Source organism: Poecilia mexicana, unplaced genomic scaffold (genome assembly GCF_051168715.1).
Source record: "Poecilia mexicana isolate PSO_F unplaced genomic scaffold, ASM5116871v1 scaffold_1, whole genome shotgun sequence".
Classification (NCBI taxonomy): Eukaryota; Metazoa; Chordata; class Actinopteri; order Cyprinodontiformes; family Poeciliidae; genus Poecilia; species Poecilia mexicana.
In genome coordinates this window covers 6,058,829-6,077,247 of record NW_028263370.1, presented here as the reverse complement: position 1 = coordinate 6,077,247, position 18,419 = coordinate 6,058,829, and the positions used below count along the sequence as shown (strand labels likewise).

The window sequence follows — 18,419 nt, the reverse complement described above, 5'->3', positions numbered from 1 at the left end:
TCGTCATTGGTTGTTATTTGTTTACTTCAAAACGGACGGCGGAAACGCAGATTGGAGTAAACACCCGATTATTGTTGTATTATATTTAAAAAAATACACACATTGTGTTGGTAAAATACAACAAAGTTACTTTCTCCACTTCCGATTTAGCTATTCAAACGTTAGCTGTGATTGCCTCGCTGCTGTAGCTAGCTGCAAAAGATTTCCAGAGGTAGCAACTGAAAAGTAGCTCTCAGTCGACTTGCTGTGTATTATCATTTGTTCGTCTAACGTATTTTAACACGCAGGTTAAGATTGAAAAATCCTCTTGCGTTTATGTAATTTTATCTAACAAGACTACTTTATTTACTTTTGCCTACATTCTAGAACACCATGGAGGCAGACATTGAATTTTTGAGAGATCAAGGTAAGAGCAAATAGAGGGCAGCTTTATTATTCACGACTCTTATTTGTTTTGTTTCTTTTTCTTTTCTTTTTTTTTTTTTTTACATTTTGTATTCCCCAAAATTACGAACAATAGAAATGTTGTGGACCTTTACCTACAATTTAAAACATTTTTCCATCAGTAATAATTATGTTCGGAAACTAAGAGCTGATACTTTGTCCCGTCTGCAGTCCACAGGTTAAATTCTGCTCTTAGCCGCTATCAGCTGGGGGTCACATCGTCTCAGGTAATACATCAAGCCTAGCTAAATGTAAAGTATATAACGTGATGATAATATTTATAATTAAATAAGATATATCTTCCTTATTTTCAACTTTGCAATTTGTGTTTATATGTCTTTAATCAAAAGCTGGGAAAGCATTATTTAAAGTTAGGTGCAGTGACTTGCAAAACTATCCACACTCCCAGTTTGTCAAAATACAAACATTTTTGTGATCTGAAGATGTGCTTACATTTGTATTCAGTCCATCTGAGTCACTAGTTTTGGTAACCACCTTTTGTTGGTGGCAGGCGTTTTGAGATGCATCTCTAACAGCACATCAAGAAACTGACATTTTTGCCTATTTTTCTTTGGAAAAGAGCTCAAGCTCAGCCAGACTGCATAGAAAATTTCTGTGAACATCAGTTTTGAAGTTGTGCCACAGATTCTCAATTACACATAGGTCTGGATATTAATTGTCTCATTTAACACAGAAATTTGATTTGATCTGAACCACTCCATTGTAGCTGTATGTTTACTGCTGCCCTTCTGCTGGAAAGTGAATCTCATTACTGAGATATATTTGTAAAAAAAAAAAACCCATCTCAAACAAATCAGATATTAACACAGCAGTCAAACAACAAAGAGCAATCTTTTCCTTTTTACAGAATAAATTTGCCAATTTCTTTAAATCTTAAATTTCAATAATTAAAAAAAAAATTCTAAAAGTCTCTTTGCTGAAATTGTTCAGTCAGATTTAATAGTATTCTAATCTTCAATAAACAAATCTAAAAATGATATTGACTAGGAGGTCCATGATGGTTTAGGGTCTCTAAACAGTGAATTACTTTGCTGATGCATTTGCTTGACTCTGTATCTCCGGTTCCCTGTCCATGCTGAAAAAAAAGTAACAATAGCTTGCTTGTTAACCCTCTTCCATAACTGCCAAATGCATGACCAGTAGATATTTGCTAAGCAAAGTATCCCACCCAGATTGTGCTGAGCCTGTAGCTCCCACACTACCAACTATTTTAGGTGGACATCCATGCCCTGCTTTGTTGTTACCCCTGACTTATTTATTGCGATGTTTGATCTTCATGATGCTATTTCTTCACTGATGTTCTCCAAAAATCCTCAGAGGTCTTAACTGAACAGCTTTATACTGAGATTGAAAAAAAAGAACAATAGGTTCATTCTATCTACTAATTATCTTTATTTAAGGGAAATCAAAATAAATGGGGACTGCATACAATTGCATTTCTTTTCAGATCTTTATTTTTTTTATACATTTTAATGTACTTTTAATGTAACTTTATCATTGCCCTTACTCTTCAAAATGATGCTTATGTTAGCCTCTTACATAAAATGCATCAAAGTTTGTGACAACGTATTAAAAAGTTGAAGGAATCTGAACAACTCATGCAAAGCTATATGTGTAAACAGATTCCGATCGAGATAATGTGTTTAAAAGTTAAAAAATGATGAGCGGTTGCCCTTCTCCCACCAGGTTGCCTTTGCCTCATGGTCATCCAGCTCTGTATGCTTCGTTTTGAAATCCTCCTGGCAGAAGTCTTAGTCATTTCCTAGCTCAGCTGTTTCACTGCTCTGCGGGCCATGTTTGCTTCCTCGACTTGCATGTCCTAGAGAGAGAACTGAACTATACTTTTTTTTTTTTTAATGTTAGCTATTCAACAATGCTTTTGTCAGTTTCAAATTAAAAACAGTTCTTAAGAAAATTCAACAAAGAGTCAAAGAGAAAATGTTCCGAATTTTAAACGAAAACTGCACTTATTGACTGTCCCCGGAGTACGATAGGTAAGCAGAGGCAAAACCTAAGCAACTTTTGGTTTGGACTGGTGAGATGCAAAAAATACACACAGACCATGCCTAAAGCTTCTGCATTGGGCTCCCAAGTTTCTACCTGCATTTTGATATGGTCAGTAAAGAAATGGGTTTACTGGAGCATCTCGATAAATATAATATCGCTATTTTTTTCCCCCCCCAGTAATCCACAATCAAAACTTTATTACTGAATGCAGACTCTGGAGCCTTAGTTTCCAAATTAGGTGCAACATATATTTAGACTGGGAAAAAAACTTTGGGACACTGAGCAACAATCCTGTCCTTTTCTTTCTTAGACCAGGTAGGGAAGCTTCTGGTGTTGGTTCAAGAGTTACTTTCAGTGTGTGGTGGCTCTTGAGACGTTAACTGCAGTTTCATTCCCCTCCTTCTGAATCTCCCACAAGCTACCGAATGTACTTTGCTTCAGTACTTATCAAGACTGTCATTTTCCCTTTTGTCTGTAAATGATTTTCCACCACACGTTTTCCTTCCACTCAACCTTAGTGTGTGTAACAATACAATTTGCTTACTGCAGTCTGTGAGAAGCCAGCTTTCATAACACTGACCTCATTGTGAAGCGATTCAGTTGATTTTTTTTAAATACATCTGTAAGCTATAACCATTAAAGTAAACAAAAATAAATACTGTCTTTATTGAATCTGTAGCGTGTATGGTTTTTTTTTTTTTTCACTTTCAACATTTCTTTAAGTTAAAATAAATGAGCATTTTGTTAATGTTGTGACTTACAAGTTGACTGAGCTGGAGCTTGGGAACTGATGGGGAGCACAAAGCTAATCTGTCCTGCTGGGTGTTTTGTGTTTGACAGCTGGATGAGGCACAGCAGGCAGAGTCTCCTCCACCCTGGCTGTCAGACAGAGGGTCAGACATGTTTCTTTTCTTTCTAATAGTTTAACACGTTTCAGAATCGCCCTAATACCGCTTGAAGTTCTTATAGGTTAAAAAAAAATATAGAAAAGCAATTACTTTTATTCAGACAATTTTTGTAATTATTACTCTGTGTTATAGGATAATGGCTCCTCTTATAGCAGAGTATGACCGGCACATGGACGAAATGACTGAAAAGCTTCAGAAATATCAGGTAGAAAAAAAACCTTTATGTGACATGTTCTTAATTCATATTCCCTCTTAAAACTTTGGCTCTATCGGGAAAGGGTTGCCTATGAGGCGCTAAAGACCATCTAAAAAGACGGGCTTGGATGGTAAAAGTTTCTTGTTTACCTGTTTGAAAAACACTTATGTTGTGTGCTTCACAGGAGACGATGACAGACGTCAGACTGAAGCTGGAAAAGGTTGTAGAGGAAAATGAAAGGTAGAAGGATTTTAGTCCTGTCAATGGGTGGGCTTGAGCTGCAAAACAGAAGTCAAATTGGTACCATTTTCTGTCATCAGAGACGTGTTGAAATGATAACCGGTCATATAGCACTTGAAATATCTCTAAGAAATGACATCGACTGTATCGGCGTCTCCCGCCAGAATAAATTTGTACAGGAATCAGGTTCCCCCGGCCTACGGTTCAAAAGATGTTGTTGTTTTTTAAAATGATCTTTTCAGTGTAATTTTTCCAACACTCATCACATCCTCCAGGTTGCACACAGAGCTGAGGGAGTCTATTGAGAAGCAGCTCCACTCCCTGCCTGTGGGCTCAGAAGCAGAGGGCGGCGCGGCAGAAGACACGGCCATCCTCAGAAACCTGCAGGAGCAAGTTCAACTGTCTGAACAGGTCTGCAAATGTGCCCGTTAAATATCATGTGCTGTTTCAAGTTTCATAAAATGCATCTGGAGGTTTTTGTCGATGTTTTTTTTTTTTTATCTGGTTATTAGCAGGTCTTAGTTCTGGAGGTTCGTTGAGATGTGCAGTCGCAGTTTTTAAATTCATTGGGAAAAACACGATTTGCCAAAGCATCCAAAAAGAATAAAAAATTTTAGTGACTTTTTTTTTTTAAATATGCTGATTTTTTGTTTGTCCTCAAAGCCATTTTTTAGAGAATGGAAGACCACATAACTATTTACATATTGAGAGTATGAAATCTTGACTGACATTTGATTACTTTGCATCGATGAATCAGAGGTTGATCAGCTCTTGTCAGTATATCTGTAAGGCAATTACTGAAATATCCATGGTTTTGTTTGTCCTTCATCAAAATGAAGGATTGCTGTAATTTTTGGTTGATAAACGCATTACAGTAGCGCTCAACTTGTCTTTTTCGGGTAGAATATGTGCTCCGATGGTTAAATTAGGATATTGTTACATTTATTACGTTTTTTTGTTTTGTTTGTTTTTAAACACCTGCCTCTCTCAAAGGACCTGGAACAGTTTTTTTTTTCTTCTATCGACATATGTTATAATTTTTATGGAAAGAAAGATCTGAATCGGTCAAGAACGGAATCTGCAAACCGTCTTTCTCACCAAGCCAATGCAAACATGGTGCTGGTTTTATCACTGATAAACTGGTATCATAGACTTGTCAGGAGCTTGGGAGTGGAGTCATGGAAGACGAGCAGCCAATCAAAATGTTGTAAATGCCATGTTTAAAACGCCAGAGTTAGTTTTGGTTTTGTTCTCCTTGTGCTGTGTTTCCCCATAAAAACAGAGCACATATCAAACATTTAGCAGATGAGACGTTACTCTGTTAGACATCTGGACCAGATTGTATTATATTAGGTCGATATCTTTTGAGGAATCTCTGTCCTGGACGTTTTAAGAGGAGCTGATGAATTTTTGCCTCTTCGCCAGTGAGTTGTTCTGCGGTTTTGGTTTTGTTCTCGGCTTTCTTTGATTTCTGCCACTTCATGTTTTGCTTTGGCATTTTTAATGCCCAATTTATTTTACAACCTGCTAATGGTTTATTTGTGGGTAAAGGTAATTTATTCAGTCAAATAAGCAATGTCGATCCACAGAAGCTTGCTCAGTTATTTTACTTTAATTCAGAATCATAATTTTCTTTTGAAAATGTTATGCAATCAAATTTTATTCGATTTGAATAATAAAAAAGAAAGAGTTCTACATATGATGATAGATTTTGTTTTTTTATGAATGTGGCTTTAGTACTACAAAGATTACTCAGTCCATGATCGAATAGAAGCAGCAATAAAAACCATCCTTTGCTTATAAAACCCCCACAGATTATATCCTAAATCTGTGAAGCAGCAGTTATTCCTAGCCTGCTGAGATCCAGATAGAAGACTCAAACAGAAATACAGAATCAAAATGTTTTGTTTACAAAGAAGGGTTAAGGAAAGAAGGAATATTTCTATATTAATTCCCAGCATTGAATATCAGAAAAAAAAAAACTAATGGCAAAAAATGTTGGCAAAACAACTCGACTCCATTATTTCTGTGAACAGTGAATGGCGACAACGCTCGCTCCGCGAAACACTTCCTGCGGATTCTAAAATTGCAACAAAAGCTTTGCTGAGCCGCAGAAATTCGATGCAGCTGGATGCCGCGAGCATTTGTCGTGACTGGCACATAAATTAGACGATCAATATAATTTTGATCTCTGCGTTCAGTTGTGAGCACCAGGAAACGCGCCGCTCCTGCTTCGTCAGAGATACTTCCTGAAATCTTTTTTTTTTTTTCATCGTCTGTTGGGTGGCAGCAGGAAAAAAAACAAAACAAACACAGTAGTTATGAGAGTAAATGTGGGTGGATTTTATTTGTTTGTGTGTGTGTGTGAGTTCAGGAGCGGAAACAGGCCACGGAGCTGTGGCACACGACGGCCCAGGAGCTGGACCGCCTACAGCAGGTCTACCAGAGGGCCCTCTCTGACGGGCAGCTCCACAACGCTCAGAGACAGCAGCTCAAGGTTCACTTTCCCACATCAGCTTGCAGGACTTTTGTATTCTACAAGCACAGCAAAGGGAGAAGCTTAAACTTTTATACAACGTGATGCATAAGTATTCTGAACCCTCAAGGTTTTCCTCATTTTAAACGCATTATCGCCACAAATTAAGCAGGATTTACGGACTAGACCTTCACAAGCTCATGCATTGGCAGACAAAAACACAGGATTTTCAATTCCTTTTTTTTTTTTTTACAATAGAAATCTGAGTAGTGTGCTTTGTATTCAGCTCACCTTTTACTCTGACACACCAAGTTAAACTGTGGCCGAAACAATTAATTGGATTAATTCTCATTAGTTGATTATTTAAATAATTGTAACTTATTTAGTGCTTGATTAATCAATTAATTATTAACTGGACAATACAGACTCAAAAGAAGGCCATTTGCTGAAAGAACAACATGATCAGAGCAGTAATTAAGCCTCAGCTGTACAAATAATGTACATTTTGCATTTAAGATAAAACAAATAACCTGTTTTGTAAATTCGTTCTACCCAGCACTTCTCAAGTGGATTAGTTTTATTTCACGATTTTCAAATTCTGCAAAAAAGGGGTTATTAAGCAAATAATAATTATTCATCAAAGTTAATCAACAGTTTAGCGCTAAGCTGTTGATCAGCACCTGATACTTAACCTGTCAAGTGAAGTAGCAGGTGCTTTATTTAACTTTCTGTTAAGGACAGCAGAAAGGGCCGAGTTTTTCACATGTTGCTATTAGAAGTATGGTTTCAGCTGCAGATTCATTCTTTGCCACAAATGGTGAAGTCTTCACCAAAGAAATGTTATGTTGTTGCATTTTAGCCAGTAAAATGTTTATTTTCTTATTTAACAAAAGGAGTTATATTCCTAATCGTCTTTGTCTCTACATGCGCAAAGCAGATGGAGACACACTTAAGAAAAATCTTACTGTTACGTTGAAGGTGGTTACATAGCATTGACTGGAAGCGTAGTGTAATATAAACGTATGATCATGTTATTAGATTTTTTTTTTTATCAGTTTCAGATGAGTGAATTAACAATGTGTCTTTGTGCTGGTCTTTCACATGAGCTCACAATGAAGTTTGTGGTTGTGCTGTAGCAAAATGTACAAAACAGACTCGAGAGTAAATGATGTCCACATTCCTGACCCGACTGTAGTAAAACTGTACCACTTTTGGGTTGGGGTCCTCACCCCTAGGTGGAGCTGTTGTCCTGGCAACAGGGTTAATTAGAGTCATTTGGTCTCAGGTAATTCTTGATGTATGCTGGAGCTAATTACTGGCTCTTAAACGCTATTGAATGCCCACTTTTCTGCCATCACAGGATCAGCTTGTTCGGTTTCAGCAGCACTCTTACAAACTCCAAGCGGCCAATCAGAAGCTGGAATCTGTAAGTAATGCTTAATTAAAAGTGTGTTAAATTACTGGCTTCCAATTAGCCGTGGGATCGAAATGCTTTGCGCTTTTCTAAAATGAACCCTGCTCTAATAATTAATCTTGTAACTAAGTGAATGGGTTTCTAAATCCCACTGGTAGTGAGCCAGAAATGTCTTGTTGTATAATGGACTGTCAGCTTACTCTGTAATCCTCTAACTATCTCGGCTTTTTTTTTTTTTTTCCCCCACACACCCACCCCAACACACGGCGCTGTATACGACTTCCTCTCCGTCACCTGAAATCACAGACGCAGCAGCCACCGCACTGATCACGGCTCCGTCTCAAACAACCAAACCGAGCTTCACTCTTAACTACGGACGTGTTCTTAACAAAACACACATGTGCTTACTTTGCACAACATTCAGTGCGTGTAGAGACAGTATAGTAATACTATATCTTCCTAATGCATTTTTAATGTGCGGTTAAGCCCCGGGCTTTCCCCCCCTCTCTCCGACTGTTCATGCAAGCAGCCTTTTTTTTTCACCCGCTGCATATGAGAGCAGTTTACTTTGTAGCGGTGAATGACTGATACAGGGCTCCTTAGGGTTTGTTCTGAAAGGACATGGAAAGTTTTAAGTGAGAAGTTTTGCTGAAAAGTTGCTTCTGACAGGAACTTTCGGAGCGGCGTGTTTGGGAGCTATGCCTCACAATTGGCATTCTTGTCTTTCCTGCCACACGCAGACGAACCAGCAGCTCCTGAAGACGGTGACAGAGCAGAGCACAGAAATGGAGGAGCTGCACTGCCAGCTCAGGTAACAGAAAAAAAAACAACAAAAAAAAAACACCTTTGCGTTTTTAAAGCTGCTGCCGCCAAAGGGTCTTGTTTCATTATGGATGCACAACACAAGGGAGGCTTCATGCCGGAGCCCTTCTTGTACCCCTTTGACAACAATTTCCCATCCAATTTGTGGAATAAAGATAAGTGTAAAAGGTTTTTTTTTTTTCTTTTCCATTAACTGCAACCTGTTCACAAGGGCACAGAAAAGCAGCTAAATTAACATCTGCTTAACACTATTATGTCTGTATTGTCTTTGTTTGTCCTCAGGTACTCTTCAAAAGGAATCCTCAGCAAATGTGCTCGCATAATTACATTACAATTATTACCTTAATTATGCGTTTAATTGGATCATAAGTCGGGCAGTTGTTAAAAAATAATCAATCAATGCTAATTATTTCAAAACAGCAAATAATTGCCCTAATTAATCCCTCTGCGCGGCGTTATTTTTTTTTTTTTTTTTGTTACTGAAGCAGTTTTGGCTGTTTTTTTGTTTTTTTTTTTGCTTTTTTTTAAAGAGATTACATTTAAATTCTTGACTTTGCCCTCAAGTTAGAAGTTAACTTTTAAGCAGCATTGACAGTGAATATATTGTACACTGCGTATGAAGGATCTGCCAACAAAGGATTAGTGTCTTCATCAGGTCTTGCTGTCAGTGTCAGGTTGCCAGGAAACCAGCTGGTATTCAAGAAAGTCACCCTTCAGAGGCATCAGATTCAGAAGAAAACTCCGGTGTCAACACGGAGCGTCGCCTGCACTTGTTGTTCTTTATATTCATCAAAATGCAAAAGTTGTTTGAGAGCCAGAAAACCCGAAGGATCATCTAGAAAGTTTAAAGCACATAAAGTAAAATCCTTCCATTGTTTTTCAAAGCCATTTAGTAATTTTCAAGCACAGTTTTTTTTTTACTTAAGAAGAGACTTTAGAGCCACAAACCTTTGCAGTGTTTTACTGTGGCTTTTAATTTTTAATGTGTCTGCTGTGAATATAATACCTCTGCAAATTTAGGGTGTGAGATATTAGGAAAATGTGTGATTTTGGTAATATTGGTGAAAGCTGCGACACCGATTTGACTCGCAATGAATAAATAATTAAGAATTACTAGTGCCTGCCTCCGATGGTTTTCTCTCTTCAGTCGAATGCTTTGTGCTCAAACCATAAACTCTTTCTCCACTGCATTAGGCAGGCCAAAGCTGAACTCAGGACGGCCACAGCCAGAGTGGACGAGATGACCAAATTTTTAGAGAATCTCCAGGAACAGATGAAAAGAAAAGTGAGTAAATCTAAGTAAATATTGACGCATAAAAGATCCGTTTAATAGTTGTTGGGGAAATTTCGTGGATCCGACACTGACGGATTATTTTGCCTTTCAATATGTGTGTGTGTGTGTGTGTGTGTGTGTGTGTGTGTGTGTGTGTGTGTGTGTGTGTGTGTGTGTGTGTGTGTGTGTGTGTGTGTGTGTGTGTGTGTGTGTGTGTGTGTGTGTGTGACACTTTACCAGTATTGATGCTGTTTGATGTTCTTTTTTTTTTTTTTCGAGTTTGAGTTATAACCAATGTGTTACCTACTTCTCGAATATATTTCTACAAGATTCCTGTCGACGACTCATAGTCATACTTTTGTAATTAGGAGGAGGACATGGCTGAGGCTCAGGCCAGAGAGGACGCAGCAGACAGACGACTCCAGCAGCTTCAGTCATCCCTGAGCCAACTGGAAACCCGGTGAACACATTTTTAACCTGCTGTTACTTCACCAGTAATCACCTGTCACTTCTTATTACAGGTCTGACAGGCGAGAAGGAACTGTTCTGTCAAAAAAATTTTTTTCCTTCTTTTTTTTTTTAAGTATACTGCAATATTGATCTGATGGGAAGTCATCGAGTTCCATATCTGAGCTTTAAGTGTCACAAGGCCAAACGGCAGCGCTTACTCTCTCTCCGCTGCTCGCTCTCACTGTTTTCCTCCTTTTCCAGGCTAAAGGCTGCATCTCTGGAGACGGAGGCAGTTCGTCGAGAGCAAGCTGTGTGGGAGACAAAGGTGGGGGAACTCCAGGCGCGTTGCACCGCCCTGGAAGAGGAAAAGTTCGAGGCTCTGTCCAAAGTCAGAGAGAATGTTCAAGTAGCTGAAGAGGCTGTATTGCAGAAGGAGCAGGTGACCCCCCCAGTCTCTCCTCGTCTTTCCGTCAAATCTTTTCTTTTCTTTTTCTCTTTTTTGTACTGACTTGAGTCTTCCTCTCAGTCTGCTCAGCTGCACCATATATCCCTGACAACTCTTCACATTCTCTCAGAAATACCACCTCTGAATTGTGCACCTTTTCCTCTCTTTTTATTTTACCCTGTAGTGCCTTTTAAGAGAGAAGCAGAAGACAGAGGAGCTTGAAAAGACAACGCACGCCATCAAGCTCTTGATCCAGGAGGCTGCAGTCCGAACCAGGAAAGAGGTACAACATTTGGAACTGGTCGGATAAACAGTTCTCTTGTTTTAGCAGAATAAATCATTGCAAAGCACCAGCTGAGGTTGGTTTATGAAGTAAAAATGCTGCATTTAGAAACATTTTTAAACCGGCATCAATCACACTTTTGGTGGAAGATTGGTACGTTCTCAAGCTCGATTTTTTTTTTTTTTTTTTGCTGATTATCTGTCTCATGTTAAACTGTCACAATACATTGATAGCTTTTGTGAATATATTTTAAAAAAAACAACTGTTATTTATACAAGTTAGCTCCTGCAACTCTAAGGAGTTAAAAACCTATGCATCGTACACAGAGAGGCCATAAATATTAATGTTTGTATTTACACTTCAAGAAACACAGAAAACTCAGAGTCTGAAGAATTCTGCAATTTTGACATGAAAAATTAGTAGGAACGCTGTGCAATCTGAAAGTTATAGTGATTTGTGTTCCTGTCACTGCAGAGCTCCACGTCCAAACATGGCTGAAGCGCCGGCTTGCATTTATTTATGTCCCTACTCTTTTAAAATATGTCGAGGGAGGACATTTGAGGCCTTGGACTTTCTTCATTTAAGGACCCACATGCATATTTAACTTTTTTACCTTCCAGGTACTTAATTTTAAATATTACTTCGAGAGCAAGACACTTTTTTTTTTCCATTTTAATCTCTTTTTTGCCCCTTTCCCTCTTTTAAAGCCACTCGGAGGGAAGACAAGCATGTATAATGAAGAATTAATCTCCAGGTTACCTACAAGTTTTAGCCAGACTTTGTACTCTGAGGACATAAGTATTGCCCAGACTGTTAAGCATTAGAGGGAAAACTTCCAGAACATCCTCTACATTCATATGTGTCCCTGGGAAAGATGTTACTTCAGTATATAAAAATCTTTTTCTCTTTTTTTTTTTCCTGCTGTAGTTTACTTCCTCACACACAAACAAATAGAATTGGTTAATCTTTAATTTGAAAATGTTTATTCATTGATAAAAAGCAAGTTATATAAAAATAATAAATAAATAAAAACTCAGCTGCACCACTGTAAAATTCATTTATAGTTAAATGTTGATGCATATTCTTTAAATTTGTGTTTTACTGGGTTTTTTTAAAAAGTTGATCAGAATCTTGAGAAGCATTTCATTTTTTATGCCCGGCTGTAAGTTTCCCCCGGGGTGTGATTAGGACATGAAGCAGAATCTCTAAGTCTCTCTTCAAAACGGGAAAAACTACAGACTATGGATCACAAGCAGGGAAGATGTATCTTGATCTGCCTGGGTCTGCACATGGCATCAAGAACATGTGTCCCCTTAATGGAGGGTGTCGATGCATTATTTCTGACCTTCTGCTGGTTGTTGGTGTCTTTAGAAAACGCATTAGCTCTCACGTGCTTTATGTTAATATGCAGGAATATATCATACACATTTACTCTGCTCGATTTCACTGATGAACATTTTGGAGAACATCGTGTGCCAAGAAACTGAACCACAACTGCATCAGTAACTCAGCTGCAAAGAACATGTATGATATATGTATTTCTGTAAATAGGTGTGAAAGTTCTACCTTAAATGGCTGTGTGAGTGTTTTTTTGTGAAGAAATGCATGCGACATGTCAGAAAGCAGGGAACGAAGCAGGCTGCTCACTCTGATGAGTTTATATTATTTAGTTAAAGATAAAAACATACTCTACAATAAGTCCAAGAACATATCTCAGATTTTTCATTTCTCTCATTCTTTATTTTTATTTTTTTTTTTAAAAACACGTCCTTTCCTGACTTCTCTCTCTTGACTCATCAAAGCATTTATGAGCTTAGCAGTCATGAAAAGTATCAGCTGAGAAGCCATCATTAGTAGTTGCAAACAAAAAAAAAAAAATAGTGTCTTCCTTGGGAGGTCACATTAGCTCATTTATTTGTTTGTTAAAAATTGTTTAGATGATATATGAAAGAGAAAAAACAAAACTCTTGAAGTTCTGTTTTTATAGACACAGTCGTATTAAAACCATATAAAATTAAGCAATCTTAAGATTATTCCCATTTGTCCACCAAAGCCCATGTCCTTAACCTTAATTTGATTTTTTGCTAAACTCAGAAAAAGCTATGTGCTGTTGGTTAAAGTGTGGGTAGGCCAAAGATGGGTGTAAGTTCTTAGTTTTGTTCCTGTTTTCCTTTTTTTTTTTGTTTGTTTAAAAATGGAATAAACTTGATCGAAGGAGAATTGTCCAAGGCCAAACTCTGAGTAATCTGTTGGTGCATTTTCACTACTCATCCTTGAGACAAACTAAAACATCAGTCACAAATATATTTCAGTCATTAAATAGTTGTTATTGTAAATTATGGCTGTCATTTCCTTAGACATTTACATTTTCAAAAGAAAACCTTTATTTATTGCATCATCTTATGTTGTGTTCACATTGCTACTTGTGTGGGACTGAAGGGTCATTTATTTATCTCGGCATTTAAATCTCCATTTCTTTTAAGCCTCATTTGTGCTTCCTGCAAGATTTTCTCCTCGTACTTTGAGTCATCTAATTGTGCTTCCTGGAAAGGAAAAATATTCAAGGCAGAGTCTGAATACAAACGTACTCGATTCATTTTTCTTTTCCTCCATCTGCCGTGTTAACTCATTAATCGCTCGAGTGAAATCCTCTTTGCCTTTTCTTCCGTTTCTTTTTGCGCCAACAGGTGGAAAACGTGCGCAAGCAGTGCAACATCCAAATCCATCGTATGGCAGAAGAACTGTCTGCACTGCAGCTGGTACAAAGCTTCCCTCTCACGGGGATACTCCTTTCAAAATGACACTAAACCCTTTTTTTAGTCTCTCTGTGTCTCATGTCTTCAACTCATGTCTTCCATGTCAACCCTTATACCCCTCTCTTTCTAGGAGTGTGCAGATAAAGAGGCTCAGATCGAAAGGTCCCAGCGTGAGAGGAAAGCTGTAGAAGAAGAACTGGAGAAGGTACTCGCAACAACTCGAGCAAGTTCTCTGCTGCAGTCGGATGCAGAGGCTTTGACGCCGTTTGATTGCGCGGTTCTACGACTGGGCACGTGGGATCTGTTTTTGTTCAGGTGTACAAGGAAGGCAGGGCGGAGCCGGAGTTCAAGAAGATCGAGGCCCTTCATCAGAGGTGTCTGAATGCAGAGAGGTTGAAGGACGACGCTAGCCTCACTCTCCAAAGCACTCAGAGCAAGCTGAAAAAGATGGAGATGGAGTAAGTGGCATCGTGTGCACGTCACTGTAGGCGAGCGACTCGTTAGCTTAGCGGGCAGGAAATTAATCCTCCTCATCTGGTCCACCGTAGCTACGGCGAGGAGGTGTCGCGGTGTCAGGAGGAGGTGCGGCGGCTGCAGGACTTGCTGGCTGCGGCTCGGAGCGACTGCGTCGGCGTCAGCGACGAGCGGCTTCAGCTGCAGCAGGAGAACACGCGGCTGCGCAAGGAGATGGACGACCTGCGCAAGGCCAGCATGCAGATCCAAAGAAACGCCAAGCAGAAAGTAATAGGGCTGAGACGATTAGTCGAATTAATCGTGATGAATCCATTATTGAAATGAAACAAATTTAGAAATTGATTAATCGTTAACTAGAGTATACAGACTCAAACAAAGACCTCATTTTGGATTTAAGATTATGAGAAAAAAAAAAAAAACCTTCTTTGTTAGTTAATATGTCGTTTAATAATCTAAACTTAATTGACATCATCTGGCTTCAAATTCTGTAGAAAGAAAATCTTCTATTAAGCACCTTTTTTACCCAATTACGAATCAGGTAATGCAACAAATAGTCGACAGATTGTAACCCACAGAGTATTGATAAGTCAAGCAGAAAGAACTGAGCTTCTCACATGATGATGAAGCATTTGCTAGCTGCAGACGCATTTTTTACTACAGATGATCAAGCATTCACTAAAGTAAAGTTATGTTACTCCATTTCAGGCAATAAAGTGTTTATTGCCTAAATAACTAAACAACACTAGACATGAAGGGAACAAGAAAAAAGGGTTCAAATAAGGTTGCGGATAGAGAGGAGCCACTTGGCGATTTACTGATCCTGACTGCCAGGAAAGATTTATAGAAAAAAAAAGAAAAATCTAAGGTAACGTTGGTAATTACACGTCTGTCATTCAGTGTTTTTAAAGAGGGCGGCTCTTTATTTCAGAAAATTGCACAGGATTCTTCACAATTTGTCATCAGTTTTTACAATATACAGACGATTTTGATCATACGTACATTATTTATTCAAAAGATACATGCAGTTATTACTTCAGGGTCATTGTTGCAGACTTTATTTAATTGTACAGAAGGAACTGGGTATTTAAAAAACATTTTAATCGGCAAGCTTCCTCTACGGCCGTCTCCGCTTTAGGTCTCCGAGATGGAGCAAGCATGCAGCCTCAAAGAGCAGGGACTCGACGCGCGGGTGAAGGAACTGGAGGAAAGGAGCCGAAGCTCCAGCGCCGATCTGACACGCCTCCTTGCAGCACAGCAGAAAAGCACTCAACGATGGAAGGAAGAGGCCAAGAACCTAGCGCGGGCCTTTGAAACTAAAATCACAGCTCTCAAGTAAGGATGTGTGGAGATGGGGCTTTAACATTTCTAAGGAAAGGAAGAGATGCACAGATCTATTTCTGGTGTTTTTGAAGAGGAAGAGAATAAGTTTATTTATGTAAGGTCTGCGTGCAGCATGCTGTACAGGGCAAATGTATTAGCTTAGATCTAAGCAGTTCTAAGATGTAAGAGATCAATACATGAAAGTTGAGACAACAACCAATTTCCATTTGGGATTATTAAAGTATTTCTAAGTGGAATAGACTTTTATTAGACGTGTTTAGGGTTTGTTAGTAGTGAGTGATGATCTGTATTAATCTGACCCCCCAGGCGGCCTCTGAAGCTGCCAGTTTTTCCCCCCAGATCTTTGTTGCGGTTATCTTACATGTGTGGTTCAGCTTCACTCTTGGGATTTCTTTCATTTTTCCACGACCTATCGAGCAAGAGCGGAAACATCAGCGCGCGGCTCTTTCATGTCTCCAGAGACGCTCTGCTGGGTTCAGGTCCACATCCCGCTCTACATTGTCGCTCTTACACCATTACCGTTTTCCTCAAGCCACTCGTCTGATTCGACGGCACTCCAGTTTGACTAAGCTGACTACTTATCCAAATGGGCTGGCAAATCACATTAACAAATGTGCAGCGTCTATTGGTGTATCTGAGTGCACCTGTGCCTTTCACTTGATGCAAAATGCTTTGCTTTTTACCCCCGTCTTTCTTTGTTTCTCATTAAAAAAAATGGAAAGCTGTGCGGCGCTCGACAAAAGCCGGCGCTTTCTTTGCAAGATAAAGCCCTCAACGTGAAGTGTTGAGCCATAACAATTTAATGTAAAAGTAGTTAGTAACTGGCAGACGGCTTAAAGGGGATGTTTAAAATTGATGAAATGCATAAATATTTAATACTGTGATTCATTATGTACAAAACAGTGTATTATTCAAGAACAAATACCCTTATTTTTTTTAAGCTCCGCTGCCTGAGGATTGCAATATTGCATCTGTTTTACCGTGAACACTATCAAAGGTGCTGAAACATCTCATACAAAAATTGATTTGACACTTGATGTTGTTCTGCTCTGAGCAATAGCCGAGATACATCTGAAATAGTGCAAATGCGGGAAAACAAAGCTTTATAAATGTTTTTGTTGTGTCTTTGAGCTGAGCCTCGGCTCTAATGTTTTTTTTTTTTTTTTTCCCTTTTGTCTTTGCTGTGTATTCAGGGCAGAGCTGAAACGGCAGAAAGAACGCTCGCTTGAGTTAGAGATCCAGCTCCAAACGGACCATAACACAATATCTGAGGTGTGTGCGACTCGCAAACAGGAGCAAACTAGTGTTCGATTTAATTTAGCAGATCACGTAGTTGATATCAGCGAATGAAATACTGTTAAATGACACTGATGGTTCTCAATAAATTAGAAAATAGTTGAAAATATTGTGAAGTTTACTTAATTGAGGAAGTGAAACTCATATTGCGTATAATAATGACACACTGTCTTGCATTTATACCATTTATTTTGGCTAACTTATATTTTTTTGGCTGGCATCTAATGAAAACCCCACACTAAGTTTCTTGTAGAACTTAAGTGTTATATAAGACCTATGCACTTGACAAAACACAGTGGACCAGCACCAGAAAATGACATGGTTACCAAAATGTGCAGCCTTGATACCTTTGAGCACAAAAGTCCTTTCAATCAAATCCCAGCCAACGTCTTTCTGTCTATACTTTGCATCATCTCTTCGGGCCTGCATTGGTTTTTGGATACTCCGCTTTAGTGAAACAGACTCAAGTTTGCATGCAAAGTTAATTGGTCATCTGAAATTGCCCGGAGGTGAGAGCGAATATGTGTTCATAGTTGTTTTTCCTGTGTTGCCCTGTGATGGACTGCTGACCTTTCCACGGTGTGCCACTGCTCTTACCCATTAGCTGCCAGAGATGAGCACCAGCCCCCTCTTGACCCTACTAAGCATATAGCCAGTGTAAATGACAGATGGATGTTTGGCCACAGCACTCTATGAACAGTCAGCTTCTTTAGCAATGACCTTTTTGAGGCTTAACCTCCTTGAGGACAGTAAAATCCTTTTTAATTGCTCTTATGTTAAATTGTAATTTCTGACAAACAGGATTTTTTTGCGCTTTTATTCGCTGTAAGCCTTTATTATCGAAATTAACCCAAATGTATGTTAGATAAGAGTTTCCGGGTTTTTTTTCAATACGATAAATGCAATATTTAATTATACTCTAATTAGTTTATACTTAAGGACAAGATATATTTGCACTATTTGTCTGAACTGCTGTGCTTTGAAAACAATCTTAAATAGAAACTTTGGTGCTACATCCCATGTGTCAAACTGATCTGTGTTTGCTCAGTATGAGAAACAGCTTGCAGAATATCAAGAGAAGACAAGTCGTCTCCAGAGAAGACTGACACAAGCTGAACAGAAGGCAACTACAGCTTCGCATCAGGTACTGGTAGCTGCATTTTTTTTTTTTTTCTACACAGGATAAACATACACACCTCTCCCATTGAGATGCATATATTTTAAGTTGATTAAATTTTTAGTTACAGTATGTGCATGTTGTTTGTTTTACAGCTGAACATGTTCGCATCACAGCGAAGGAAACCTGCCACAGTGGATCCAGGGACTCTATGACAAGTGGCCATAACTTTGGGGAAATAATAAAATAGCCATATGTTTTGATAACTCTTTCTTAGGTTCACATAGTTTGGGTTGATGCTGTGTTTCCTGAGGCATTTAATACCATATTTTCTAACAAGGAATTGTATGTATTTCAATAAATGAATAAAAAAAGTGAGAAAACCAGTGTTTTTGATCTGCTTCCACTCAAACTGCAGGGGGAGCTAATGAGTAAACCTTTTGGATAAAATCTGTA

At 38.7% G+C, this 18,419-nt stretch overlaps 1 protein-coding gene across 1 annotated transcript; it reads left to right on the top strand.

The window, feature by feature from the left end:
* The first annotated feature begins 16 nt into the window (after positions 1 to 16).
* Positions 17 to 18,346, top strand: sclt1 (sodium channel and clathrin linker 1). Its single transcript, XM_015007001.2, has 22 exons — positions 17 to 211; positions 367 to 406; positions 616 to 671; positions 3,313 to 3,365; positions 3,513 to 3,585; positions 3,761 to 3,816; positions 4,092 to 4,227; positions 6,191 to 6,313; positions 7,653 to 7,718; positions 8,447 to 8,517; positions 9,723 to 9,813; positions 10,170 to 10,261; positions 10,513 to 10,690; positions 10,881 to 10,979; positions 13,667 to 13,738; positions 13,866 to 13,940; positions 14,051 to 14,193; positions 14,284 to 14,476; positions 15,345 to 15,541; positions 16,744 to 16,822; positions 17,895 to 17,990; positions 18,119 to 18,346. The coding sequence occupies exons 2-22, from the start codon at positions 373 to 375 to the stop codon at positions 18,176 to 18,178; spliced, it is 2,043 nt and encodes a 680-aa protein (XP_014862487.2). The 5' UTR covers positions 17 to 211; positions 367 to 372; the 3' UTR covers positions 18,179 to 18,346.
* Positions 18,347 to 18,419: the final 73 nt, after the last annotated feature.